Here is a 27,675-nt window from a genome sequence, read left to right on the forward strand (position 1 = left end):
TTTCTTTTCTGAGCCTTCCGTTCCACCACACGTTCTTGCCCCTCTCGTCCTCCTCCCAACCTCCTTCAATCCTCCTCCCGTCCTTCAACCCGGCTTGGCCCCTTCCCTTCGCGCAGGCGCGCTGTGCGGCGCTGAGTCAGGTTGGGGGCGAGCTCGGGCTCTCGGGGCGGAGCTTGCGCCTGCGCGGTGGCGGGCTTCGGGGCGGGGCAGGTTTATATCCGCGGAGGATCAGCTGACGCCCTGCATTGCAGACTGCGGAGTCACGCGGAGCCATGTACACCCTCTTCCTTCTGTCTAGCCTCCTGGGCGCGGGTAAGCCCTGAGACCCCCAGCCTGGGGAAGGGGACCCCGGCAGAACGCGGCCCACCTGTCCCTGAGCGGGCTGTACCGGGCTTCGCCCCTCCGCTCCGTTGGGGGTTGGCGAGAGGCGCGCACTGCGCAGGCGCCAGCGCAGCGCCGGTACCTCCTGGGCGGCGGAGGGGCGGCGGGAGGCGGCTGGGAGACAGGCCGCGGAGAAGCCCCGCTTAGGGCCTGGGTTGGGGGCCAGGCAGGAGGTGGGTATCTCCCTCAGGGTTCGAGTTGGTGCCGGCGCGGCACCCGTGGCCTTCCCTCAGGCTGCCCTTCCAGCTATGGGGGTGGCCTGTAGGGTGACCTCTCCTGCACCTGTGTCGTGCTTGTGCTGGGCGCACGTGATCGCAATGGACTTGAGCCCCATCCAGCTGGAGACACTTTGGTCCTTAGCCTCAGTTGCCCCAGTTAAGAGTATTGAAGTTGCATGAAGCACATAAGCATGTCGAGTGTGTTGATGTTTGTCTTTGCATATATGTTTACTCTTGATCCTATGTCTTGAAGGTGATATGGGGGTATTGCGGTCCCAATGATTCTGCAGTGGAGCCCTCATTTCACCTGCTTTAAAATGTCTTGCACAGCCTTTGGCCGGTTTTAGCAGTGGCCTTTGTTTTGGGAAAATGTAAGTACGTGAGAAGTTGTTGTGCACAGGAGAATTCTTACACCTGTTTATTGCCCTGAAATAGTACTGCTGGTTATTAAAATCACTGCAGGTTATGATAGCAGCGCTTGGGAACCAGCTGCTTGCCTTCCTGGAATTAGAAGGGGCCCTCTTGCCCTCCCCATGCCACGTGACGTCCCCCGCCAACTTTCGCCTTCACATCTTAACCTTATTGAAATCACGGTAAAGGGAAGGGAGTCAGCTTGAGTACTTGTCAAAATTCTATAGTTTGATAATCGTGGAGCCAGATTTTAATATTTATATGGAGAGGATCCCAAGTCTGGGTGTTTCCAGATAACAGAGCCCATTGAAGGGAAATAAACCTCATGTTTAGGGCCAACCTCAATTTCTATTTCTAGTTAACTGTATGTAGTTTAGGGGCTGGCTTCCATTCTAGTTCTCATGCAGCCATCCACATTTTAATAAACAGTAACAAAATGAATGAGAGTTGATGGAAAACCAAAAAAAGAAGAAGATATGTATAGATGAAACAGATTTAAGATGTTAGCTCTCCGCGCCTCCCAAAAATGTGTCTTAACCTTAAACCAAGCTCTTAAACTTGTTTACTTGTAGTCTGTGAAAGGTGGGCTGCTTATAAAGAAAGATTTTTGGTTTTGTAGTCAGTGAAGAAAATTAATTTCTCAGTGGGCTTGATACTGCTTGTTATTCCATGCTCTGCATGATAAACTAATGCTAGTCTCTAAATTTTCTATAGTGATGGAGAACAGTTTTTTGTTCAGCATCAAACAGTTGTTCATATTGGCAGTGAGTCACTCTCACGAGACCCTGAGGAGTTCTGAATCACTCACATCACCCAAAAGGGACTTAATTATTTTGGAAGTGTAAAATCCTCTTCTGGTATATATGGGAGCATGGTTAACCAGAATATTTAGTTAACCAAGAGACCCTCTTCCCTAACACTTGGGTAAATAGGGATGTGTTATAATGGCCTTGCTCTAACCTTGCTACCTGGCCTTTAGGATTATCCCAAAGTCGTGATTTTTTTTTTTTTTTTTTTTGGTGAGGAAGATCAGCCCTTGGCTAACATCTGTGCCAATCCTCCTCTTTTTTTGCTGAGGAAGACTGGCCCTGGGCTAACATCTGTGCCCATCTCCCTCCACTTTATATGGGACACTGCCACAGCATGGCCTGACAGGCGGTGCATTGGTGCGCACCCAGGATCCCAACCCTGGGTCACCAGCATTGGAGCGTGCGCACTTAACCACTACACCACGGGGGCCGGCCCCCCAAGGTCATGAATTTCTAATAATATTTACAGTTGAGTTTGTTAATGAGGGTGCATAGTGACTGCAGCCATCGCCTGTTGCCTGAGAGGCGCTTATGACTTGCTGTTCCAACATGGTACTACTGTAGTACGGTGTCATCCCGAATCTGGAGAGGCTTTATGTTTTGTGTTTTAATGATGTCCTGGTGGTAGAGATACTTTTGAGTTGTTTTTGTGCTCATCCAGTCGTTCCCCACTTTTCCCCACCGAATAAAGGGAAGTGATGGTATACCGAGAGAGTTGGAGAGCATCTAATCTGACCTCTTTGTGAGGAATGAAGACGTGGAGGCCCCCAGAGGTGACTCTCCCAAGTCATAGGCCATTTCCGGGGGAAGCCAGGATCAGAACCCAGGACTCCTGACAGTGCTTGCTCTTTCCATATCCTTGCATCAACATGTACCTCTTAACTTTTTACAAGCTTACTGGGTTGTAATTTGCATATAGAAGACATGCACATTTTAAGTGTACAACTTAATAAATTACCACAGAGTGAACAAACCCCCGGTAAGCAGCCTCCAGGGTCAAGGAGGAGAGCATTAGCAGCATCCAGAAGCCCCTGTGCCTCTGTATTGACTACTCTGTCTCACTGGCCCCAAAGGAAACCACTATGTTAGTTTCTAATACCATCAATATAAAAATGTAACTGCTGTTTTTCACCTTTTTATAAATGGAATCATACGGTAGGACATACTGCTGGGTGATTCCTCTAGTGGAAAAGGCAGGGTCCGGTGTAAATGAGGTGCTGTGTGTAAAGCATGTGTCCTGGTGCCTGAGGTGTGTGGTACCTGCTCACGGAAGCTTAGGTGCCCTCATTACTGTCACTTGGGTAGTGGCTAACCAGCTGAGTGGTGTTTGCCCAACACTGAGGCATGTTGGCTTCTAGGGATTCTAGATTGTGTTATGTGTAAATACATATTCATTTGATAGCTTCCTATTTTTATTATGATGCAAGACATGAATTTATGGTGTAGCCTGCTGAATATCAACAGAACTCCAGTTTTTACCTGCCAGGAATTTTGGATAAATCTCCTGTTTGTCAATTTTCAATCAATAATCAGTTTTACTCTGAAAATATTAATATAATTCATGAAGGGTTTATTTGTATTAACCCATGAAGGCTTTGGTAAGTGCTTTAATTGGATTTGACAAATTGTATCTAATACCTCCTATGACCCTTGAAGTATACTGGATTGAGTGGTCTGGATTTTTCTAGCTCAGGGGAAGGAGAATTTGCTTCTCCATTTTCTTGGTATGTGCAACTGTGTGGTATGGGCAGGCTGGGGCTTGGCTCAGTGGGGAAGAAGGACAGGCAGGGTGTTGCTAGCTGGAGGAAGCACCCAATAAGGCGCAAGAAGCTTTCAAGGCTAAGACCAAGACACTTGGGCAAGTGTGTGCCGTGGCTTTTGGAGGCAGTCTTGTGGCATGGGCATTCTAGGTTACTGGAGGCCAGGCTGTCAGCCTTGCTCTCTGGCTCCTGTTTGGTTCTGCCACCAGGAAGGAAGATCTGGATTTTCTTTCAATCACCGGAAGAGAATGCTGATGACATTGCCCTGCCTGTGTTTTGTTTTTTTAAAAAATTACTTTAAAAGAGTGATGATAAATGTAGTGATTGGGATGAAGAATTTGGCTGTTGGCAAAAGTACTAATTGCTTTTCTTTTTGTTCCATGATGTTCCAGAAAATAACCTGAATTATGGCCTTGGGTAATGGTCTGTGTGCTGAAAAATAATCAATCCAAATTCCATGTTTTCTTAGGGAGCTTGTTACTCTTTATGATGAGACAGATGATACTGTGGAATAGAAGTTTATCACGTGGCTGACTGCGGCTGTGTGACCTTGGGCAAGTTACACTGTGTTTCCTCATCTGTAAAATGGGGTTAATATTTGTTCCTATCTAGTTGGGTTGCTGTGAGGCTTTAATAAATGACCTTATGACAGGCCTTAAGTAGTAAGTACTGTAAGGTTGGCTGCTATACCACAAGTAAAAACAGTATACGTTTGTCAACGTCCTTGTCCCACCAGCACAAGCAACCCTTCTCTGCCCTTGATTTTACTATATCCCCTGGCTTCTTTCATTTCAAAGAATGTTGTAAGTTTGACAAAACAAAATTAAATTGACTTATAAATATGTATACTGGATATGATTAGTGGGTCAGGAAAACAAACCAGGGTAGGTAGTTAGCAGTTAGGAGGGAGATGGGAGTCTACCCTCCAGGCAGCCGAACTTATACGAGATCAGTCTTTATCAGAGCAGCCCAGCAGATTGGGGCTGGTTCCTGGTAACCTTAGTACTGAGATTCCCTAACTGGGCTACCCGGGTTAAGTCTGTTCAAGCCCTCTCCTCCGGTTTCCCCATCCATCACTGGAGGTGTGTAGATAACAGCTGCACATGGTGAGCAGATTCAATCAGTGTAATTGCAGGTAGAGTAAGAAGTGTGTCTCCCTCCCACCGCTGTCCCCCAGGCCGTTCCCAGAGACAGGCTGCTACCAGCTCCTTTAGAAGCCATCCAGAGCTCTATGCAAGTGGCTGTGTGTGTGGTTTCCCCCTTCTTTTTCTTCTTAACAAAAATGGTGGTGCAGTACATGGATTGTTTTGCTCCTTGCTCTTTTTTAGATTGTGAAACATTCCAGAATCCAGAAAAGTGGAAGAGTAGTTATAATGAGCACCCATGTACACCACACCCTGGTTGAGAAATAAGACCCTCCTCCCTCCGTCAGTAACCACCTTTCTGGACTGGGTGCATTCCCCTGTAGGTCTTTATACTTGCACACCTGTAAGTGTAACCTTCAACAGTATGTGTGTATAGTATTGTTTTGGATGTTTTAAACATTTTACAGATATTGTATATATTCTTGGGTTAGTATTTTTTTTGCTAGTGAGGTTCATTCATGTTGATAATGTGTAGATCTACTTCATTTATTTTCACTACAGTATGGAATTTCATTTATATCATACTTGTTCTCCAGTCTGTTGCTAGACATTTAGATTATTTCCAGTTCTGTTTTCCTCTTACAAGCTGCTTCTATAAATATTCTTGTGCACACGAACAGACGTTTCTCTAGGGGATAGGAACAGAATTGCCGGGTTGTGGAGAATGCGTATTTTCACCTTAGCTAGAAATTGCCGACTTCCTCTCTCAAAGGATTTTGAGGAGCCAGCCAATGGCACAGTGGTTAAGTTGGTGCGCTCCGCTTCAGTGCTCCGGGGTTCACTGGTTCGGGTCCTGGACGCGCATCTGTGCACCGCTCATAAAGCCGTGCTGAGGTAGTGTCCCACGTAGAGCAACTAGGAGGATATACAGCTATAACATGCAACCTCCGCTTTGGGGAGGAAAAAAGGAGGAAGAGTGGCAACAGATATTAGCTCGGGGCCAATCTTCCTAGAAAAAAACAGTTTAGAATGATTTTGACAATTTATATTCCTATGGTAGATGGGATTTTTAGTTGTGTCATTGTTTGATGTTGTCAAACCTTAAACTTCGCTGATTTGATAAAAGGGTGGAGTGGTTTTCATTTGCGTTTCTCCTTTTATTTATACCTTAGAGGTCATTTCATGCTAGGACAGACAGACCTGTACTACTCCCTGTAAAAATTTTTTTAAATTTTGGAATAATTTTAGATTTTCAGAAAAGTTAACAAAGATAGTACAGTGAGTTTCTGTATCCCCTTCACTCAGCTTCCCCTACAGTTAGCACGTTACATAACCACTGTACGTTTGTCAAAAGTAAGAAGTTAACATCGGGACAATACTGTTAACTAGACTGCAAACTTTGGATTTCACCAATTATCCCACTGATCTCATGTTTCTGTTCCAGGATCCAATCCAGAATACCACACTGCACTTAGTTGTCTTGTCTTCTTAATCTCCTCTCCTCCTACCTCCCTGTTTAAAAAATAGTTGCAGAGTATTTCATTGTATGGATGTGTCAATTTAGTTAACCCTGTTGATGAACATCTGTGTTTCAGTAAAAGTGAGATGACTTCTAATACTTCTGAATTTTATTTATTTATTTATTTATTTTTTTGCGAGGAAGATCAGCCCTGAGCTAACATCCATGCTAATCCTCCTCTTTTTGCCGAGGAAGACCAGCCCTGAGCTAACATCTGTTGCCACTCCTCCTCCTTTTTCTCCCCAAAGCCCCAGTAGATAGGTGTATGTCGTAGTTGCACATCCTTCTAGTTGCTGTATGTGGGATGCGGCCTCAGCATTGCCGGACGAGCGGTGCGTCGGTGCATGCCTGGGATCCGAGCTTGGGCCGCCAGTAGCGGAGCACGCGCACTTAACCGCTAAGCCACGGGGCCGGCCCCACTTCTGAATTTTAGAATTGAATTTTGCCCATATTTGGATAGATATGGCTTTTGAAAAGAAATGCTTTACATTAGAGAAAACTTCATAAAAAAGATTGAAGGAGGTACTATCAAAAGTTCTTTTGGCCAGTCTTAGTGATGTCACTTATAACAGTAAAAAAAAGAAGCCCTTTAGCAGCTGTGATGGGATGCTGTCCTGCATATGTGGGCACTGATACCAGAGGGTCATGTGGCTTCCTGTCTCAACTAGAATTAAAACCTAAAGTTTGTCCTGCAAGGTCAGACATCATCTTGTCCTTGGCTGCTTCTCAGAGCTCTTCTCCCTCTCCTTCCCATCAGGTCAGGGCTGCTGTCCAACCCCCTGGCGCCTTATCATTTGCTCAGAACCTTTGCATTTTGTGTTCCGCCTGTCTGGACCATTTTCTTCCCCAGATAATCCATGTGGTTTCCTCCCTCATTCAGGTCTCTGCTCAGATGTTGCCTTATCCCACTGCTCTGTCTGAGATGGCCTTGCTGTCCTGCCCTAGCTTTGCTTTTCCTTTGACTTTGCCTTGTTTTTCTTCCTAGCACTCACACTACCTGGCATTATATGGTTGTTTATTTGTTGTCTTGATCACTTGCTGAATCTGCAGCATGTACAGCAGTGCTGGGTACACAGTAGGTAGGTGTTCAGCCTTGCTGGATGGTGGTGTGGGGTGTAGCCAAGTAGATGTCAGCTCAGGAAATGCTGGTAAGTTGGTGTGCATGCAACATATATGTTAATAGTGGCAAATCTTTATCACGATGAAATAAAGCATTTTCTTAAATTAATTTTAAGAAATCATGTTTAGGTGTTGACAAATGAAGGGTGACTTTGGGCCCAAGTGAAGTGTTGACCTTTATAATAGTTTGTCCAGGTTAGAGGGACCCCCCAAAGCTGTTGGAGAGGATTTTGTGTAGGTGGTAGGGACATAATTTGGATATGCCTAAAGGCTCTGATTTGCAGTAAATCTGAAAAGGGAATCAGCTGTAATTAGAGGAAGTTATTTCCCCTCCTTTTGCTTCCAGAAATTTGTTGTTTAGTGGTTCTCAAATTTTTGGTCTCAGGATCCCTATATACTCATAAATTATTGAGGGGCCGCAAAGAGCTGTTATTTATGTGGGTTGTATCTGTTGACATTTACCATTGTATAAATTAAGCTGATGAAATTTAAACGATAATCCTTTAGAAATAATGATAAACCCATTACATGTTAGCATAATTTTAATGAAAATAACTGCTTTCCTAAACACAAAGTTAGTGAGAAGAATGGCTTGTTTTACATTTTTGCAATCTTGTGAACACCTGGCTAGATTCTCACCTGCTTCTGCGTTCAGTCTGTTGCAGCGTATGCCTCTGGAAAAACTCCACATTTGTGAGTGAACAAGTGAAAACGGCAGCCAACATCTCAGTATCATTACTGTGAGAATTTTGGCCTCATGGACCCCCTGAAAGAATATCTGGGACCCTCAGGCTTCTCTGGACCACAGTTTGAGAACCACTGGTGTAGCTGATTTTCAGGAACTACGGGCATCATAAGAGCTAACACAGAGTTTATTGTGTACCCAGCACTGTTCTAAATGCTTTTGCTTTACATTGATTTAATCCTCACAACAGCCCTCTGAGGTGAGAGCAATGAAATCAGCGTGCTGGGGGCATTCGCATATCCTGCCCTGATCCACGCTGTGGTCTGAATGGCAGATTTCAGCATTTCAAATGAAGGCAGTATTCCTATTAAGTATTAATTAACGTAGGTCAAAAGTAACATTTATAGTAGACACACGTGTATCGGAAACTTAGTTAATAAGCAGTCATGTGGGACAAGTCTAGAACACTGAATTTCCTTATTGGGTTTGTATGAAATATTTTTTTAGCGTATGATTGTCTCCTGCAAGTATGCCAGGAGTTAGCAGGGATGGAGTGGAGCCCGTGCTGGCTTCTGGCTGACGGAATCGACTCTTGTGCAGCACTCTGGGCCAGTCTAGAACCATATAGATGCATCTTTGACCTCTGCCTGTACCCTTTCACCTGACTGGACCCTGGGCACTCCTGCTAGGGGTCGCTTCTTCCTGGTCCAGTTGTGGCATAATCTTATCTAAGGTGATGTAAGTTCATCTCTGATCATCATCTGATAGGTGATGCTTTGGAAGAAGAGCTTTGGTAGTAGGAGTTTATATTGGACTGGACTCTTGAATGAACTAGGTAGGAATTTCTCTTCCCCAAATTAATTATGCCACATTGTATCACTTTTCTACAATGTAAGAAGATTGCGTCCTTGCCTCTCAGTGTCTCAGTCATCATTGCACAAGGTAATTTGCCCAAGGACTCTATTGCCTTCCCCGTGTAGATGCATTTCTTGTCCTGGAATGATCTGGCTTGGGAGGAAAATTACAAAGTAAGGCAGTAGTGGGGGAGGAGAAGCAGGAAAGAAAGAGCCTTTGTATTAAATAACCAAAATAATAGCTTATCAGGGCCAGAGTCAATGGGATGTCAGCATAGCGAGCTTGAGAGCCTTATTGCCACCGATTTCTTTTGTGATAAGAGGAATATTTGGGCCTGCCTTCTTCCAGATCAAGGCGGGCTCCTTCAGAGCGCATACTCTTCCAAATGATTAAATGGGCAGTGTTTTCATTCTGCTGTGCAGAATGTTTTCCAAAAGTAGGATCCTATAAAGAAGAGACAAATGCTCTTTGCCAGAGCAGGTTTTTGTGACACCAGCTATTACATCGAGTAGTCAGTGTTGAGTGCGTTGCATTCTCTCCTGCTCTTAGGGGATCTAAATGCATAAATTCTCCTGAGAAATGTCTGAATACAGGGGACCTGAGGTAGATACTGCCCCTTCTGGGGTTTTCCTTTCTTGGTTTCCTAGCAGCCTGCCCATTGCCATGGTGATAATTACCCAGGCAGCAGAGCCACTGCCTTGTGGAATCTGTCTTCTGATTGTCAGCGCTGGGAGGCTGTTTGCATTTTCTGTTATTCTTTCTTTTGGTAACTAGACTGTAACAGTATTTAGCATATGTTACCTAAAATATTTAAAAGGAAAAACATGTTGTATGGCTAAAATAATAAGACTGATTGTTTTAACAAATAGAGCATAAGGTACACATTCTAGGGATGATTGTCCCCTTTATTCTGAGGTTGTTTTTGAAAATCTTTGTTAATTACGTTGTGTACATGGGTTTTTAAATATCCTCAGTGGAGGTAAGCCTAGGGAAGGAGTCGTCATTTGGAGACTGTTCTGGTGAATGAGGCAGATGATTAAGCTGGTATAGTAGTTAGGCTTAGGTTTGACTCTAGACAACAGAGACCTAGAATCATAGTGGCTTTCATTCCTGTCTGTCACAGTAAGTTCAGGAGCCAGGCAGTCTGGGATTAAGTATGGTGGTTCTACTCCCAGAAGAATTCGGAGGCACAGGCTCTTCTAGCTCGATGTTCTGCAACCTTGAGGTCTAATGCCTTTCTTCATGGTCCATTGTGGCTGCTAAAGTTCCAGCCATCACACTTGTCTTTAAAGGCTTGCTACTAGGGAGATTGGGAAATACAGTTTTTAATCTTGGCAGCCATGTGTGTAGCTAAAAATCTATAGTTCTCTTCCTATGAAAGGAGCGGAGAATGGATACAGGGACTTGGGGTCTCTGCCACACTGGGCAATAATTGTTCCCTGAAACAGGTTGTACGTTTAACTGCATTTTCTGATTTTAAAAGTAACATGGAAAAAGTTTAAATTATGCCAAAATATGAAAATTAGAATGTGAGTGGCTCCTTGTGGTCGTCCTCTCCCTCAAGTCCACCGTGGACAGTTAGGTGTACAGTTAACTGAGCTTCGCAGGCACCAGGCACTCGCAGTGCTTGCTCTACTTTCTCATTAATCCTCACAGGGTTCCTGAGAGAGGCTCTCTGATCTTCCGTAGTTTGCAGGTGATCGTGGCCTCAGTAAGTTGTAGGGTCTTGGCTGTAGGAGACAGCAGGGCAGGGTTTCGGTCAGGTTTGTCTGTCCCCAGCGCTCAGGGCAGTAGTCACGTTGCCGTACTGCCGCCTCGCCCTCCCAGAAAAGGAGAGGTTTTGAGGGGGCTCTTCTAAAAGGTGGGTTCCAGAAATGTTTGAACAATGGCAGCTCTGTTGGGGATTGGAAGAAATCAGCCTGTAGCTCTAATTCCATGAATTACTGAAAGTATGTCACCTGTGGTATTGTTAGTGCCTTGCCAGGCACCTTTCATTCTTGCTCATGCAGAGCTTCTAGTTTAGCACCTAGATGCACAGTATCGACTTTCCTGGGCTCCTTACGGTGTGGCCTATGTCGCACTGTCCTTGTGACTCCAGGGTCTTAAATTTGGTAACCAAGAACTTCTGAAGTGGTTGGGATACAGCTCTCCAGGTCTTTGAGCTGCCAGTTAATGACCTGATTAAATGTAGAGTAAGCAAATAGAACAGTCTTTTCTTTTTGTGAGGAAGATCAGCCCTGAGCTAACATCCATGCCAATCCTCCTCTTTTTGCTGAGGAAGACTGGCCCTGGGCTAACATCTGTGCCCATCTTCCTCCACTTTATATGGGACGCCGCCACAGTGTGGCTTGACAAGCAGTGTGTCGGTGCGCGCCTGGGATCCGAACCCAGGCCGCCAACAGCATAGCGCGCGCGCACTTAACTGCTGCGCCACAGGGCCGGCCCCAGGAACAGCCTTGATTCAGCTATTTGTGGAACACCTGTTCTAGGCAAGATAGTGGATCAGAGAAAGGTCCCACTGTTGCTACTATGGGTAATAATAATAATAAAATAATAACAGCACTTATTGGCCTTTCATAGCATGCCAGCACTGCACTAACTGTGTTTTACAAATATTGGCTAATTTTTACAAACCCGTTGGAGTGGGTACTAGTCATTGGCCCATTTTGCAGATTGGAAGACTAAAGTCTGAAAGGCAACATGACCAGAAGTGGTGAAACTGTGATTTGAACCCTTCACTGTCTGATTTCAAAGCCAGTCTGGTAGGGGCATTAGATATGTGAATAAATTAAGTTACCAGAGAGATGATGGTAAGGGCATAACGGTTGAGAGAGAGAGAAGAGTACTCTGGCAGGTGAAAGTGCACAATTATGTTATCTTGATTCTCGAAACAATCCAGTGACATTAATGGCTTCATCTTCATTTTACAGATGAAAAACAAGCTCCCAAGGATGGTGATTTGCTTAAGGTTATTTAGATAGGACTTGGGGGCGGATCATTTTTTTTGTTTTTCAGTATGCTATGTTAGGAAAACGTTTAATTTAGATGGTGGGTAAATTGCTTTAGAAGTCTCACTCTAAACGCAAGGTTTAGGTCCTTTTTGCAAGAAGTCATCATAAGAGCACTTAACACACACACAGTTCTAGTGAGCGCTCTCTCCCTCCCTCCCTCGCTCCCAGGCTCACTGAGGTTTTTGTCTCGAGTCTAGAGCTGCCGCAAAGCCCATGGGTGGTCCAGCTCGTGGCAGCCGTTTTCAATACAGTAAAATTCCATTGTAGCCTATTTGTGATAAATGACCTACATGTGGAGTGGTTTAGAACATTTTATTTTCTCTTTCTTCTAGGCCTGGGGAGTAAAAAGGGACCAGAGTACCCACCCATTTCCTAAGGAAGTATGATTGAAATCTGAGTCTCAAAAAAAAGCCTGTTTTAATAAAATGAAACTTGCCTGTAGGGTTTTAGTGTCTCCAAAGTGATAATTTCTCTAATTTCTGCCTAGCAGTGTTTTGTCGTGGAGGGCTCCAGTGCCAGGCCCTTGAACTAAGGAGTGTAGTGCTTGATTCACCCTGAGTGGTTCATGTCATCATGTGACGCATTTGATCAGAAATCTCCAGCGGGGTCAGGCAGACGTTCTAAGAACGTTCTTAGAGTTCAGCTCATTGCCTCAGAGAAGGAAGTAGGTGTTTGGGGGCAGAGTGTGGGAGGATGAGAATAGAGATGAAAGCTTTGCTGGCAACATGTTTTGAGGAATAACTCATCAGAAGGTGGTTTAGGGTAATTTTTATGTAGTGGTTATGTATAAATACTGAAAATGTCATTAGCCTCATTGGTATAAGAATGAAGACTTACAGCCCCCAAGAGGTCTTCCAGCCCTGCTCACCCAGGATTCCTCTTGTACAGAATTCCTTGTAGGTTGGGCATTTTGTTCCTGCTTGGTTGCTTTCACTGTTGGAGAGGTCATCACTTGATGAGGCGACCCATTCCCTTTTTATATCCCCGTGGATGTTAAATATGTTCCTTACCTTGAGCCGTGGTCTGCTTCCCTTAACCTCTATGCATTGCTCTGAGGTCTGGGTCTGAGACCACCCAGAGCAGATCTGCTTCGGTGTGATAGGTGGAAGGTGTCCTACACTTGTGAGGATGATTGTGCGTATCTTGGAAACATTCTCTCTCCCAGCTGAGCACCTCCAGTCTCCTAGAGGACTCAGGAATGGTGTCATGCGCCCTCACCTTCCCCACCTGCTGTGCTCCTCTCGGTGTTTGTCACTGTCTCACGGGAAGGAAAGTGTGCAGGTGTGTTTTGCCCGCCCTGTGCCCTGGCATCCACTCCCACCAGCTTGGGCACCCGCGGCCTCTGACCACCGCCTCCATCCTTGTGCTGTTGGCTCTTGCTGTCTCATTTTCTCTTTTAGCCTAAAAGGCTTCACGTTTGAATTGAACCCTGTGAGTTTCATTTTCCTAGCTCTATTCTTTTGGAGTCTTTCTGTTAGCCTCTCTCAGCCCTTGCTGCCACTGCTTCTTGCTTGGACCTTTTGGAATGAGCTTTCCATTCCATTTGGGAGCCCCGTCATCTGAATCTGCCACCTCCTTGTCAGTCCTTCTGCCACGTCAGGCCTGGATTGTTAAGACAGTGACGTGAGCTGTTGGCCACAGGATGAGCCCCTCACGTAGGGATGAGTGTGCCAGATGAGGTCTTTCCCAGTGTGCCCACCTTTGGAGTGTTCAGGAATTCCCCATCCCCTGTCCACTTAGCCAGGCTTTCATATCTCTATCTTTCAGGTGCCATATCAAATTTTATTTTGAAGAAGCCTCCTCTAGCTCCCCCAGGCAGTTAGTAATTTTCTTTGCTGCTCCTGCGTGGTAACGCGGTTCCCTACGTTTCTCTTAACAGGTCCCTCCCACTGTGGGGTCAGAGCCCCTGACCGTTCACTCTGGTCTCCCGCCTGAGGGCTCCGTGCTTGGCCCAGTCAGTGGAGTTGGTAATCGACCTTCACCTTAGTTGTTTTCCTACTTCTGTGGAGAAAAACCATGCTTGCCCCTAGAGCTTTCAGTCCACGGCTGGGGTCCCTGGGCAGATGTTGTAATGCCGGAGAGCCCCCGAAGTGGTGTGAGGATTTGTGTATAAGTGCGTTTTCTGGGGAGAGGATTCATGTCCCAAACATGTTAGGAGATGAGCTCCTGAAATGAGCACCCGAACCTGTCAGCAGGTAGCTCACCAGCATCGCCCAGGCTCGTGTTTCAGCCTCGAGTTACCGATCCTGAGGGCGTGCGGTTGTTTTTCTGTTAATGTACGTCGGGTCGTCTTAAGAAATCACGTCTGTTGTATACCACGGACCATTTTTACACTGTGCACCTTTATAAATCTGGCTTTAGGTTGTAGGTAAGTGGGGATGTCTTGCCAGAACTGAATTTCTAGGAGCTCAGACCTCAGTTTCATTTCCTAGTGTCCTTGAAATCTGCTTTAGGCTTGAGTTAGATGACTTCAGCATACTTCTGCGGTGGGGGCTTGCCACCACGCTTCAGTAGGCCATTGATTAACACAACAGCTGGGATTCGGAAGTGCCCTTGGGTTTGTGTTAGCTGGGTCAATCTCAGATAAAAGGGGCTACCCAAGGTTATTTTTGGTTGGGAATAGCCTGGCCAAAGCAAATAACAAAGTCATTATTGTAATGATTACTGTTTCAGGTCCGTAGGTGGAGTAAACAAGCTACAAAGTATTCTTTGTGCTTGGGCCTGTGATATAGTGCATTGTGTTCCAGACACCTGATAGATTTTGGTCACTTGTAGCCAATTCTTGGGTGGGATGGTTGGAGAAAATCCCTGGGACAAAGTTCTCCTTGACTCAGTATCCGTAGGAATGGAGAATGGCCGTCAGGCCCTGTGCCGAGAGGACTGCTCACTGGCCCTGCCCTTCTCTGACTCCTGTCTGGCTCTGGTCTGCTGATGGCCGTCCTCTTCCTGGCTTCCCTGTGTATCACTATGCGTTCTTTTGCCTAGAACTCATTTTGTAGCTTCCTCTTCATTATTTGGGCTCCTTCCTCCTAATTTGGAGGTAGAACCCAGCAGTTAATAGTTTAGTGGGTGCTTTTTCAAGAGTCCTGGGGGACCAGTGCCTTGGAGAAGGAGGGAAGGTGCTGGTAGGAGCTGCCAGGTCTGGGGCTCCCCTTTGTGCTGTCTCTGTGACCCCCACACTCCCCAACACCCTTACCCTCATGACTCTGTTTCTGCCTGCTCCCACTTCCCCAGACCTACAGCTGAGGGCTGGCCCCAGCCCAGTTTGGCTGTGTTACTAAACTGAACTTGTGTGAGCCATCTGGGGAACTTCATACTGTTTTGAATCTGGCACATGTTTTCCCACGGAAACCAGAGTCCAAACCAATAGCTTGTGGAATGTGGCTCTTTCACTTGCTTCTGTGAACTGGTTATGGTTGTGATTTTTGTTCTCAAAGGGCAGAGAAAGCTGTAACCTGGACAGCAGTTTAATAATTCATTTGCTGGTGTCTGAAAGGGCGTAGATAATCTGGTTTGAGCTTCTTGGGGACGTGTGACTCAGTCTTTGTGTGAATAGTTTGTGGAACTGTAGCTTTGTTTGAAAAGCTAGTAATGACAGCATTTCATTTTGTTCCCTCTCCTGGAGGGAGAGCACCCACGACCTCCGTGCCTTGTGTACTGTGTGTGACGTGTCTGTAGAATTACTGTGCCCGCTCATTGGGCTTACAAGGTGAAGCAAAATGCAGCATGACTCCTGAGGTTCTCCATCTGTTTCTTAGGTGGCTGTGGGGTTTTCTTCTGAGGCTTGTGCCAGCTGTTTGCTATTTACAATAGAAGTCGGTTCCACCCTACTGGGATACTGCTGGAGTTGGCACCCTGCGCCATCATCCATCTAGGTGTGCCTGATGTAATCTCTTGTTTCCTAGCTGACTCTTTGGGTTAGAGGTGAGGTTCCAAAGCCAAGGGTACCATAGACCTCTTGTAAAAAACATAGGCACTCTTCAGGCAGTTTATAAAATATTTTTAAAAAATTATATGCACACAACATAACGTTGAGTTAAATAATTCAGCCAACCACCCTGCTTTGTTATTCTTTTCTAATTTTTGTACAACTCATGTATAATTTCATATTCTTAATTCTTTTTTCTATTTGATATACATCATCTTTATAAGTGTGTATAACAGCTACGTAATATTTTAGTAAGAATATCATTAGTTTTTCCCTTTATTTTTAGCCATTCAGGGTACATCTACTTTTTTTTAGTATTATGAATTATACTTAATAAATATATTTATGCATATCGTATTTTACCAGTTGAATTGCTTTATTTCCTTAGAATGTATTTGTAGAAGTGGATTACTTTTTGAAGAGGGCTTTTTTTTCAGTTCTTGAAATACATTAACATTTTGAGAAGTACTTACCAGTCACACTGCTATCAGCCTTATAAGAATGCATTTTTTGCTACAAACCTGTTACTATTCAGTGACAAGCCTGTTTTTTTTTTTCCCTTGGCTAATTTAGCTTTCAAAATATGGCACCTTCTTGCTTTAACCTGCATTTTTTTGGTCTCAGGTGACGTTGAACCTTTATTCTGTTTTTTCCTAATCCCGTGTCTGTGCATGTGACTACTGCCCGGGACCTTTCTTCTGACCACAGTAGATGAGACGCCACACACCTGGTTTTGAGTGGACACATGTTCACTTGATGATAGCTAAGTGGATTATGTAATCTTGTTTTTTGTTAGCAAACTGGTTTATGTGAGAAAACTCATACAATAGATTTATAAAAGGGCTCTTGTATTAGAACAACGTTAAGAACCATTGTTTGATGTAATAAGGATGTGAATCTTGGTGTTTTCGCCATAGATTTTTTTTTTAACTTGGTCTATTTTTCATTGGTCAGAAGTTGAAATCTTTTATATTTAAACCTGTCAGTCTTTTCTCCTGTGATTTCTTTCATTAATTCATAAAAACGTGCTAAGATTATAAAGATTAAAAGGACTGATCTCCCTGGTACTGTTTAAAAATAGTGTGAGAGGAAAAAAGTAAACCAGTTAAATGAGTCCCTTCCAGCCCCGTGACTTTTGTGACAGCACAGCTTCTGGACTGGATGTGGTGCTGCTCTGTGGTTTGTGTTTCTTACAGCCGGGTCAGGGGTCAAGCTGGACTGTCCAGCTAAATGCTAGGGCTAGCCCTTCACCCTGGGTAAACCAGTGACGTGGACCTGGTGTGTGGGAAACGGGCCACCTCCTCACACTGGTTTTCCTTTTAGCTCTAGGCAGCCCTGTCCTGGGCCTAAAAGAATGCACCAGAGGCTCAGCAGTGTGGTGTCAGAATGTGAAGACGGCGGCCGACTGTGGGGCTGTGAAGCACTGTCTGCAGACCGTTTGGAGCAAGCCGTCGGTGGTGAGTGCCCTTAGTACTGTGCTCAGTCCCTTTACAGCATCTCTAACTACTGCCATTTACAAAGCACTTTCTCTTGCCTCATTTTGTTTGCTCCTCACAATGACCCTCCGAGGGAGGCAGAACCTGTTGGTGAGTGTGCCCATTGTACCACAGAGAAAATGGTGGTTCAGAGAGGTTAAGGTTCCATTCCCTCAAGGTCACCCAGTCTCTTGGTGGCAGAGGTAGGATGAGGTCCTGCCATGTCCGCTGCACTGTGTGCTCCATGCCGCCCCGCAGGCCTCTGTGCAGATCCCACCTGTACCCCAGATAAGAGACAGCAGGTTTGCAGCTCCTATTCCCAGGACAGGGTGCCCGGGTACAGCTCTGTCCTTGGTCACTCACTCAAAAACGTAGATGCTAAACTTTTGAAATCCTTTTCCTCTTTTTGATATTTACTCTCTCTGCCTCTTGGGCAGATCACTGATTCAGACCCTAGAGCTTAGTAGCTATTTAAAATTTTATTTTCAGCTATAGCCAAACTAGACAAGATGCCACTGATTTTTCATCTAAATGATGTTCACTATAGCACATTAATGTGGGACTCTTAACACTTGTGGGGAATACTCGAAGAAGACAAACCGCGAGTGCATTCTTCATGTGACCTGAACCCTCTCAGGAGATGCCTGAGCTTTGCTGATGCACCAGCCGACTGCAGAAGATGCTCTTGGCTCGCGCTGGGGGTACTACATCCTATGGTATAGGCCAGGCTTGACTGAGTGGAGTTCAGGTTCTAAAACATGTCAGTGGCCACTAGTACTCCTTCAGTAAGAGAAAAATAATTAACACTGCTCTTTTAGAAATAGTTTCTGAATTCACTGGAAAACTGCCTTCTGTGGCCACAATTACTTTCAGATTTGGTTTCTGATTTGCTTCTGATCTTGTTTTTAATACTACTTCCTCTTTCCAAGTTTAATGTGTGTCAAGTGAGGACTGTAGTCTCTCTTGATAGGACAGTTTCTTGGATGCCTGAATCTCTCTTGGATGGCCCCATTCATGATATTAGCCTGACTAGGTCCAAAGGTTCAAATTGGTTTCTCTTGTTGCAGCTAAGTTCACAGGTGTTCCTTAATCTCCCCCAGACCTTTAGTTCCTTCTTCGTGGGTTGGAAATCAGTTGACATCAGGAAGGGAGCTCCCCAGGGGTCACATGGTTCCCTGGCTGCCCAGGCTTGTCGGAAGACTGGTGTCACATCTCTAAGCTGTGGAGTGGGGACATGTGGCCTCCACTTGAACACGGCACTGCCCGGGAGGTGGAAGACAGAGAGAGTGCAGGTCACAGTGCCAGTGTGAGTGCACAGAAGCACCATGTCTGGCTGGGGCTTGTTTCCCTGCCCCACCCCCTTACTCTGTTACCTTGATACTGGTCCCAGGTGACCTTGCACTGCATTACCGATTTTCTCTGATTTTCACCTTTCTGAGCCTCTCTTTCCTCACAGAGTTGTTAGCATTAATATGAAGTTGGGCCTGTTCCGTGTGCACTGAGTAAGGTGCTGAGGCATACAGGGTACAAGAAGCACAGAGTACTACTTCTGTCCCCTAGAAGCACAGAGTATTCTGGTCAGTCACACCTAGTCCTTCCCCTGTGATGTCCCAGGGCTTCTCGGGAAGGTTGGGGAACCTGGATGTCCAGCGTGTCAGACGTGGCCGTGGTCACGTCCCTGGTTAGATAAAATAGGAAAAAGGCTAAGGCAGTTTTCAGCTGTTTGTGGTTTCCTACAAATACAGCTCTCTCTCCCTCATGTTCTTTCCTCTTAGAAATCCCTTCCCTGTGACATTTGCAAAGATGTCATCACCGCAGCTGGAGACATGTTGAAAGACAATGCCACTGAGGTGAGCCGCCACGACTATGTATGACTGCGTGTGAGCAGTGGCCATATGGCCACGCGCATCTGTTCCTTAAAGAACTCTGACTCTGGAGGTCTAAAGAGGAATGGTCTAGGCCCAGGTAGGAAATAATGTAGGCCTTGTGGCCACATACTGTTTCTGTCACATAGTCTTTTTTTTTTTTTTGTGAGGCAGATCAGCCCTGAGCTAACATCTGTTGCCAATCCTGCTCTTTTTGCTGAGGAGGACTGGCCCTGGGCTAACATCCGTGCCCATCTTCCTCCACTTTATGTGGGATGCCACCACAGCATGGCTTGACAAGTGGTACATCGGTGCGTGCCCGGGATCTGAACCCAGGCCACTGCAGCGGAGGGCGTGCACTTAACCCCTACGCCCCAGGGCTGGCCCCCACATGGTCTTTTTTTCCCCCCATCCTTTAAAAATGTAAAAACCATTCTTAGCCACAGGCTGTTCAAAAACAGGCTGTGGGCCCTAGCTTGCTGAGCCCTGGACTAGGTGTTAAATGCCCAAGGTTGGTTGGGATTTTGCATTGCATACTGTTAGCCTTTAGGTCCATTTTGGCTATCCTTGCTTGGAATTCCCTGTGCCTCTGAGACTGCAGGTCAGAGGATCTTCATTTTGAATAATGCTTGTGTCTGCTTTGTGCCTCGTTGATTTGATAGAGCCACAGCTACCCACTAGCCCTCTCCCGGTCCTCTTCCCTGAGGGCCGCTGGTTCCAGGCTTCATACTTTCTAGGAGTTGTAGGGGGCCTCTGCTTTCAGCTCTCCTGGTCTGACCCTTGCCTGTGTCCTCTCTAGCAAGAGATCCTCGTGTACTTGGAGAGGACCTGTGACTGGCTTCCTAAGCCGAACATGTCTGCCTCGTGCAAGGAGATAGTCGACTCCTACCTCCCAGTCATCTTGGACATGATTAAAGGACAAATGGTATGTGATGGGGAACAGGCTCTCCTTCAAGGCACCTCTGGGGCCCCGGGGAGGTGCCAGACCAGGTTAGAGTGATTAAAATGGTAAGTCCGATCACAGATTTGGATTTTCTCAACACTCTTTACTACACTTCTGACATTCAAAATGCCTTTGGCGTGGCAGAACACTCTGCCTGTAACTTTCAAGGGTTGGGGAGGGTACATGAAATGGGATCTTGTAGAATTACTGAGGGAATGTAAACTGGTATAACATTTATAGGTGCTGATTTGATAACTCATATCAGATCTTGAACTGTCCCTTTGAGCAAGCAATTCATTTCATTTCTGTGATTTTATCCTAAGTAATAATTCAGGAAACGTACTTGTGGGTTCAGCTACAAGGATGCTCACCTTTCATTCAGAAAGTATCTGTTGTGTGTAAACCACGTGCCAGAGGTTGGGTTTTCAGCAATGAACAAGGAGCCAGGGTTTTACAATTTGGAAAGACTTAAGAAAGAAGAGGGGCTTAAAAAACTTAGAGGGCTGGCAGGGCAGGAGTGTCCCAGAATGGAACCAAGGTTTTGGCGAGGAAGACAGGGCATATGGTGCAAGGCCTTTAGGCTGTTTAAGGATAGCAAATGCGGCGGGAAGTGTTTGGAGGGCCCAAGGAGAGGAGCAACCTGATCATAGGTACCTTTTACAAAGGGTTGGGTCTAGGTCCCACTGGTGGGGAGTGGTGAGAGGGACCGCTGGCAGGGTGGTCAGCTGTGAGACGTGATGGGGACGGTGGAGGTGGACAGATGCAGATTTTGTTTCAGAGGATTAATGGACTGGACTTGCTGATGAGATGTACAGGAGAGGGAGTTAGGAATGTCTTCTCGGTTCCTGGCTTGAACTGCTGGGAGGATGGTGACGGAGCCACCATGGTGGTGGAGCTGGACGCAGAACAGGCTGGGTGCTTTAGTTGAGATGCGTGTGAGCGGGCATGCGTATGTGAGTCATGCTGAGAGAGAAGGACAGGGGCTAATTGAAAGGCACCAGGTGGCCTTGTTTGTTTGCCTCTGGGGAGGGGATTTCCATCTGGCCTTCTTTCCCCACCAGAGCCATCCCGGAGAGGTGTGCTCTGCTCTCAATCTCTGCGAGTCTCTTCAGAAGCATCTGGCAGAGCTGAATCACCAGAAGCAGCTTGAGTCCAATAAGATCCCAGAACTGGACATGGCTGAGGTGGTGGCTCCCTTCATGGCCAACATCCCCCTCCTTCTCTACCCTCAGGAAGGCCCCCGCAGTGAGCCCCAGCCAAAGGTAAGGCAGTGGGCCGGGCCACTGAGGGCCCCATTTTTGGTTGGATTAGAGATGAGACGTGAAAGAGGCATGTGTGTGCTGTTCTTAAACTGGGGGCATATCCCTTCACTTGCCTCTGCAGCTGCACAAGCCAGCCTTGAAGTGGTTGTGCCACGGAGGTTCTGAAGAACCTGGGATATATAAAGTATGCAAAGATTTTTCTCCTTTCCTATGAGGTTTTGCTAAAATCAATGTCCAGTTGATTTTAAACTTGTTGATAATTTTAGAGCCTATAAAAACACATTAGGAACTGTTCAGTAAGTCACCCCCTAGTGCTGCAGTCATGCGCATGTAAGGAAATTTTCCTAGGAATTTGAATCCTCTTAGTTATTATAGGAGTATGCAGTGTTTACAGCCTAACCGCCTCGTCTCTGTAGGCTGGCGGAGATGTTTGCCAGGACTGCATTCAGATGGTGACTGACATCCAGAATGCTGTAAGGACCAACTCCACCTTTGTCAAGGCCTTGGTGGACCATGCCAAGGAGCAGTGCGACCGCCTGGGGCCTGGCATAGCCGACATGGTGAGCCTTATCTTATCTCCTCATGCGTTGGAGGATGTTCTGGGCCAGGGAGCTGGGCTCTGGAGACAGGAGTGGGGGAACCAAGAAAACTTCACTTGCTGGGGTACCATTTTAAGTTCCAGCGTAAGGGCTTTGCAGAAGAGATTGTGCAAACAACTCCCTTTTCCTTTTATCCAGAAAGCAGCCAGAATAAAAGGAGGTTACTTAAATATTGTTGGTTAATTGAATTTGGATATGTAACAAAACTCTTGGGACAAAATAGAGGAAGGAGATCATTTTTGTGAACATTTTTTTTCTCTTGGTGACCATATGTATAAGAAATAACACTAGAACCACTTATAACCCTGTTTTTAAAAGCCTGGCTGTTGTTCATTCATAATTCTAAGTGTGCTCTCCCCACAGCCAGCAGGAGGCCATGCAGGCTGGCTTGCAGGAAGGTCACCCTGGATGCCGTCCTTACCTTGGTGAATGTTAGTCCTGTGGGCTCAGCCACTCATTTTGTTAGCCCCTTAGAGGCTTTTGTTTCCTGGACCCTGTTCTCTTCACATTAACCACACTCATAAGATTGGTGTGTAAAACCAAAGTGTCAGTGTAGAACCTGACAACTGAAAAACCTTTGCGAGGCTGGATGTGGGGAAGCCGGTTGTAATAACTGCGTGGGTCTAGGATCAAGAGCAGCCTTTCTGAGTGGGAATGGCTGGCTCTGGGAGCTAAGGGTTCCTCTCTGTTGACTTATTCTCTCCAAAGCCTGGGACTCTTTTAGCCTCATTGAAGCATCTTTGCGTATTTGCTGTGTTAATTGGCTTCCCCAAGTTAACCCTCTCTGAGGGGTATTACCCTTGACTTTCTCACCTGGAGAGGTGCCCCTTTATGACCAGAGCTGTTCTGTGAGGGTCTATATAGGAGATACCTCGATTTGTATGAAAATAGGCAGTTAAAAATCATCATAACTTGATTCTACTGGATTTAAACTTTATAATCCTTTCTAAGAATGTGTGAATGGATTTGAAAAGTAATTTCAGGTTCCTAGCAGCATATCTTGTAGCCAAGCTCATTCTAAATTGCTACTGAGTAGTTGCTGTGTGACCTTGGGGCAAGTTTGGGCCATAAAAGGAGATTGGAGGACCTCATCTCTAAGGGCCTTTGGAAAACATTTTCAAAACACCTTTTGTGCACGTTTTCCTATAAGGTATAGAATAATGAACTTGCCATTTTTATCTTATTAAAATTGCCCGGAGCAGATGTGATTTATGAGATTCTGCCCTTGGAAACTTGCTTGATAGTTGCCTGTTGACCCTGTTGGAAGTGCTGGGTTTCTGGTGTGTTATTGCAGCAGAGAGATCACTAACACTCTGTTTCTCTCCCCAGTGCAAGAACTACATCAACCAGTATTCTGAAATTGCTGTCCAAATGATGATGCACATGGTAGGTCACAGGGGAAGCTCCTTGTTAGCATTTTTCTTTTTCTCAAACTTTGTGATTTCTAGGAATTTTGAAAATGATATGGTTTAGTTTCTCTTTTTTACCTTCAAGTACTGAATAGGGCCAAGATTAGTCCTCTTTGACCGGCAGAGTCTCCACCTTTGACTCAGTCCCTCCCCCTTGCCTTCCCCAGCTGGAGGAAAGGCTGAAGCAGCCTGACCCCAGGACTGCCCTGGTGGCTTCCTGGTGGTTTGTTTGCCTGTGCAGATGTGAGCTGGCTTTCAGATTTCTAGTATCTACCTGGGTTTCACCCTGGGACCGTGGGAATAGTCTGCTCTGTAGCTAGGCCAGGCCTAAGAATTGCTGTTGCAGTCTGAGTTCTGAGGGCGGGGGGATCCCGCCTCCCAGAGTTGGTCCTGCGCCCTGCAGCAGTGTTAGCTGGAGCTGCTGCTTGAGCCATAACTCCTGCACTTGCTTCTGATGTATCTAGTGGTAGGGGCGTTCCTTCATCATTGGAGGTAGAAGATAATGATCTGCGAAGTGAGCTAGCTGGCTCCGTGCAGAAAACTGCCTTACAGAGCAGGGTGGGCTGGAGCCATTCTTATGTCGGGAACATGCACTGGCCTCCTGCAATCTAATCTGCAGCGGTTGAGGGGTGGGTTGCACATTTTTCTGTCACTGCTGACTTTCTCACTACATTGAGATTGGCCTACAATCCTTGAGTTGGTCCTCTAACCAGGAGTTGGCAAACTATGGCCCACTATCTGTTTTGTAAAGTTTTATTGAAACACAGCAATGTCCATTTTGTGCTACAGTAGCAGAGTTGAGACCTTACAGTCTGCAAAGCCTAAAAGATTAACTCTTTGGCTCTGCTCTGACCACTCAAGGACTCTATCCAGGCACAGTAGAGTTTATTTGGGATTATTACTCATATCCTACCTTGTCTAAAAACAATTTAAAGGCAGCTTACAAAGACATGCAGCTAGACTGGGGAAAAATAAGCCTTTGACGTGACTTTATCTAGTTAAGTGCTTCCTCATAGCTAACTAAAAACATTTTTTTCATTATAAAAGTTATACTACGTAGACATTTTTTGAAAACATGGAAAATACCTCCCAAGTCAAAAATCTTTTGGGGTTTTAAAAAATATCAGTGGGGTCAGATTTTACATAGTGCTTCAAAATTTGTAGTTTGCATTTTTGTCTAAAAATACATGTCATTAAATATTCTTGTACAAATCATTTTTAAGTGGCTGCATACTATTTCACTATGCGGATAGAACGTAATTTACGTAACCAGTCCCCTATGGCTGGATGTTCAGGTTTTCATGTTTGCCCGTGGGATAAAAAGCATGATGAACATCTTTACAGCCAAATTAGATACATATGCACATCGCTATTTTTTCCTTTAGTATAGATAAAACTGGAATTGCTGAATGAAAGAGCAAGGCTTTTGATACACTGTCAGATCAGCCTACCAGGGTGGCGTCTGGCCACCTGGGGGTGGATGGCCCACACCTGGGCAGTGGGGAGTGTGGTTCGGGATCCCTGACCCCCTCTGGGTGTATTTTATGTTATAACACACACTCCTAATTTGGGCAGCCCTCTGTCTTGTTCCTTTTTGCTGCTCATCACCAACTTCGGTGGGGGGGGCCTTGTTGACACGGTGGGGTTAGACTTCTGAGGATGGAGAGCCCTTCATAACGTGGTGTTTTCTGGGGACCTGCTGCCCAGTGTTTTGAGCGTGGTTTGGTGTGTCAGGGATGTGGGGGCAGTGCACACAGGAGCTGGACAGTGTGGTCTGGCCCTTGGGCAGAGTAGCTTTCAGGGCCCCCTTGTACACGCAGTGGTAGGAACAAGCTGGGTTGCTGACATGTGACTACAAGGGCATGTCCCTTAAACTTCTGACATCCTTATACCTGGTTAACTGCTTGATTATTGTTGTTTTAATTTTTTCTTAACTGTTGTGTCCTTTCCTTTCTCTTATTTTCATCTCCGATTTCCTGTTTTTTTGTTCAACAGCAGGATCAGGTATGTGACGGGCATTTGCTTATAGTAGTGGTCTGCTGCTTCTCATAGTTACTTGGCTGCCCTTTTTTGTATGGCATGACCAGCTCTGACAGATACAAGGAATGATGGCGAAAGGCGGGGTCCCTGTCTGTTAATAAATAGGCTGGCGGGAGAGCCTCTGCACCTCTCCCCTGTGATTCAGCACTTGAGGTGTAGAGGGGGTCCTATTTCCTCTTCAGAGGGCCGGAAAATGAAGCCAGCAGAGCCTTGTGCTCTGGTCAGAATCAGTGCCCAGCTGACCGCGTGCATGCCACCAGCGTGCTGATGGGGAACCATGGGTGGCCCTGGAGATGCCTCGGTTTCCTTCATTGTAGACCTGACTTCCGGTGGGACACCTTGTTTCTGTCATGACTCGAGAGAACACTTGCATGTCTTTAGTCCTGTGTTTCATAACCCCAGAAATGCTTCTGCTGCATGAGCAAGTCATTTGCAAATAGCAAGCAGACTCTTCCCCTGTCTGTTGGATCCAGAGAGTTGGAAACAATCTCTTGATGGTGGCTTCTGCCCCTCTGGGTGATGGGGTCCTGGGGGTTGCAGATCAGATGGCTCGAGAGCCAGGCTGTTTGGTGGCATAATATGGGGACTAAGCCCCACACCATACTTACTGAGCCAGTGCCCTTTTGGGGCCACCCTGAGCATTGCCCCCTCTGAGCACTGGCATCTATCTCTAAGATTAAAGATTTTCAAAGGTATTTTGAAGTCTAATGGGAGAGGACGTTAGCTGAAATATCTGAATTTTCACCTAGGTCATCTCAAGGAGTTAGTAGAACAAAGCTGATCTGAGACAGAATAGTCACACACCTTCTGAATTGGTTTTTTTCCTAAACAGCTTGCTGTATCTTTGGCCCCATTCTGATTTTTTCCCCCCTATTCTTAAAGCGTGCCAAAGACAGGATACCTAGGATACGCTTTTCAGACTCCCCCAACCTTATTTAATTCTAGAGCCTTCTCAAGATTAAACAAGATGGACCATAGCCATGGTCTAGCCCTCTTCCCTTAACAGGTCTCATTTTTAGCAATCCTGTTCCTGCTGCTTTATGGCTTGGTGGTGGGTGGGAAGTGTTATTAGGCCAGAGCCAGTTGCTGGTTGCATTTGGTTTACAAAGTGTACAAAGTATGTGTACTTTTCTTGCTCTTGGCCATCATCTTAGTGAAGTGGTCAAGGTGTTGTCCAGACTGTCTAGTTCTCTGTGGTTTGGTGTCTGGATAGGAAAGGGGATCCACCTGCAGACCTTGAGACGTGAAATGATTCATCAGTTGGGGGGGTTAGGTTTTTGTGTGTCCTATGTTTGTGCAATTGTAAACACAGAATGTGGTTTTTAAAAAAGCCAACATTTCCCCTTAATGCATCCTTTTAAGTGGTCCTGCCACTGAAAGATCCGGTGTGGTTTTATTTCTAACACGTTTGGCTTTCTGGGAGTTTATAGGCATAGTAGTTCCTCTTCCAGAAAGAACATATAGCTTACTTCCTACTGAGAGGGAACTAGCTCAACTGGAAAACAGGTTCTCGAGCAGACCAGGTGTCCTTGGAAGTGATCTGATTGCCTGTTAAAGGTGCTGGGAGTTTTGCTTCCCTGGGGTGGTCCCTCGTTGGAGCAGAGACAGCGGTTCTGTCTGATCTCCCTTCAGAGCTTTGCGTGGCCTCTTCCCCAACGTGAAATGGGTACACCTGTATTTGCATGAGCCCCTTTAGATTTAATATGGACTCTTTGCCTGTCTGGGGGGCAGTCAGCCTGGACACTGGGACCAGGGTGCTCCTCCCGCACCCCAACCTTTGTGTATAGAGAACGGTCCCGAGGGGTGGTGGGTGCAGGCCTGCGTGTGACTGCTTTTTCTGTGCTCTCTTCAGCAACCCAAGGAGATTTGTGGTCTGGTTGGGTTCTGTGACGAAGTGAAGGAGATGCCCATGCAGACTCTGATCCCTGGCAACGTGGTCTCAGAGAATGTCATCCCTGCCCTGGAACTGGTGGAGCCCATTAAGGTACCTAGTGTTATTGTTTTGTACTGACCAGGGCTGTGTGATGCCCCACCACTCCATGTTGTGTCACATCCTACGAGGCACATGCTTTTTTGATTCCCTGCCTGGTTCCTAAAGGTATTTGAGACCATTAGTTTACGGTGTCCTCTCTGCTAATGCAGCACCCCCAGCTTCCCCCACCCCCAAACACACTGATTCCCTTGGTTGTAAACCCTAGTGCTCATGGGATCAAGTTCACAATTTTAGCATGCCTCCTTCCCCACACGGTAGCCATAGAACAAACTTGATATTCCCAGCACACCCCCAGGGCTCGTGCAGAA

The 27,675-nt window shown here is 46.0% G+C and overlaps 1 protein-coding gene across 1 annotated transcript in view; it reads left to right on the plus strand.

Moving 5' to 3' along the window:
- The first annotated feature begins 206 nt into the window (after window positions 1–206).
- Window positions 207–27,675, plus strand: part of PSAP (prosaposin) — a 32,907-nt gene continuing 5,438 nt past the window's right edge. The window contains exons 1-8 of the mRNA XM_058543239.1: window positions 207–312; window positions 17,105–17,238; window positions 19,032–19,106; window positions 19,921–20,046; window positions 21,126–21,326; window positions 21,743–21,886; window positions 23,255–23,311; window positions 27,227–27,358. Coding sequence (XP_058399222.1) covers window positions 273–312; window positions 17,105–17,238; window positions 19,032–19,106; window positions 19,921–20,046; window positions 21,126–21,326; window positions 21,743–21,886; window positions 23,255–23,311; window positions 27,227–27,358 — 909 coding nt within the window. The 5' untranslated portion in view covers window positions 207–272. The remainder of the gene's footprint in view (window positions 313–17,104; window positions 17,239–19,031; window positions 19,107–19,920; window positions 20,047–21,125; window positions 21,327–21,742; window positions 21,887–23,254; window positions 23,312–27,226; window positions 27,359–27,675) is intronic.

This window comes from Diceros bicornis, chromosome 6, assembly GCF_020826845.1.
Source record: "Diceros bicornis minor isolate mBicDic1 chromosome 6, mDicBic1.mat.cur, whole genome shotgun sequence".
Lineage (NCBI taxonomy): Eukaryota > Metazoa > Chordata > Mammalia > Perissodactyla > Rhinocerotidae > Diceros > Diceros bicornis.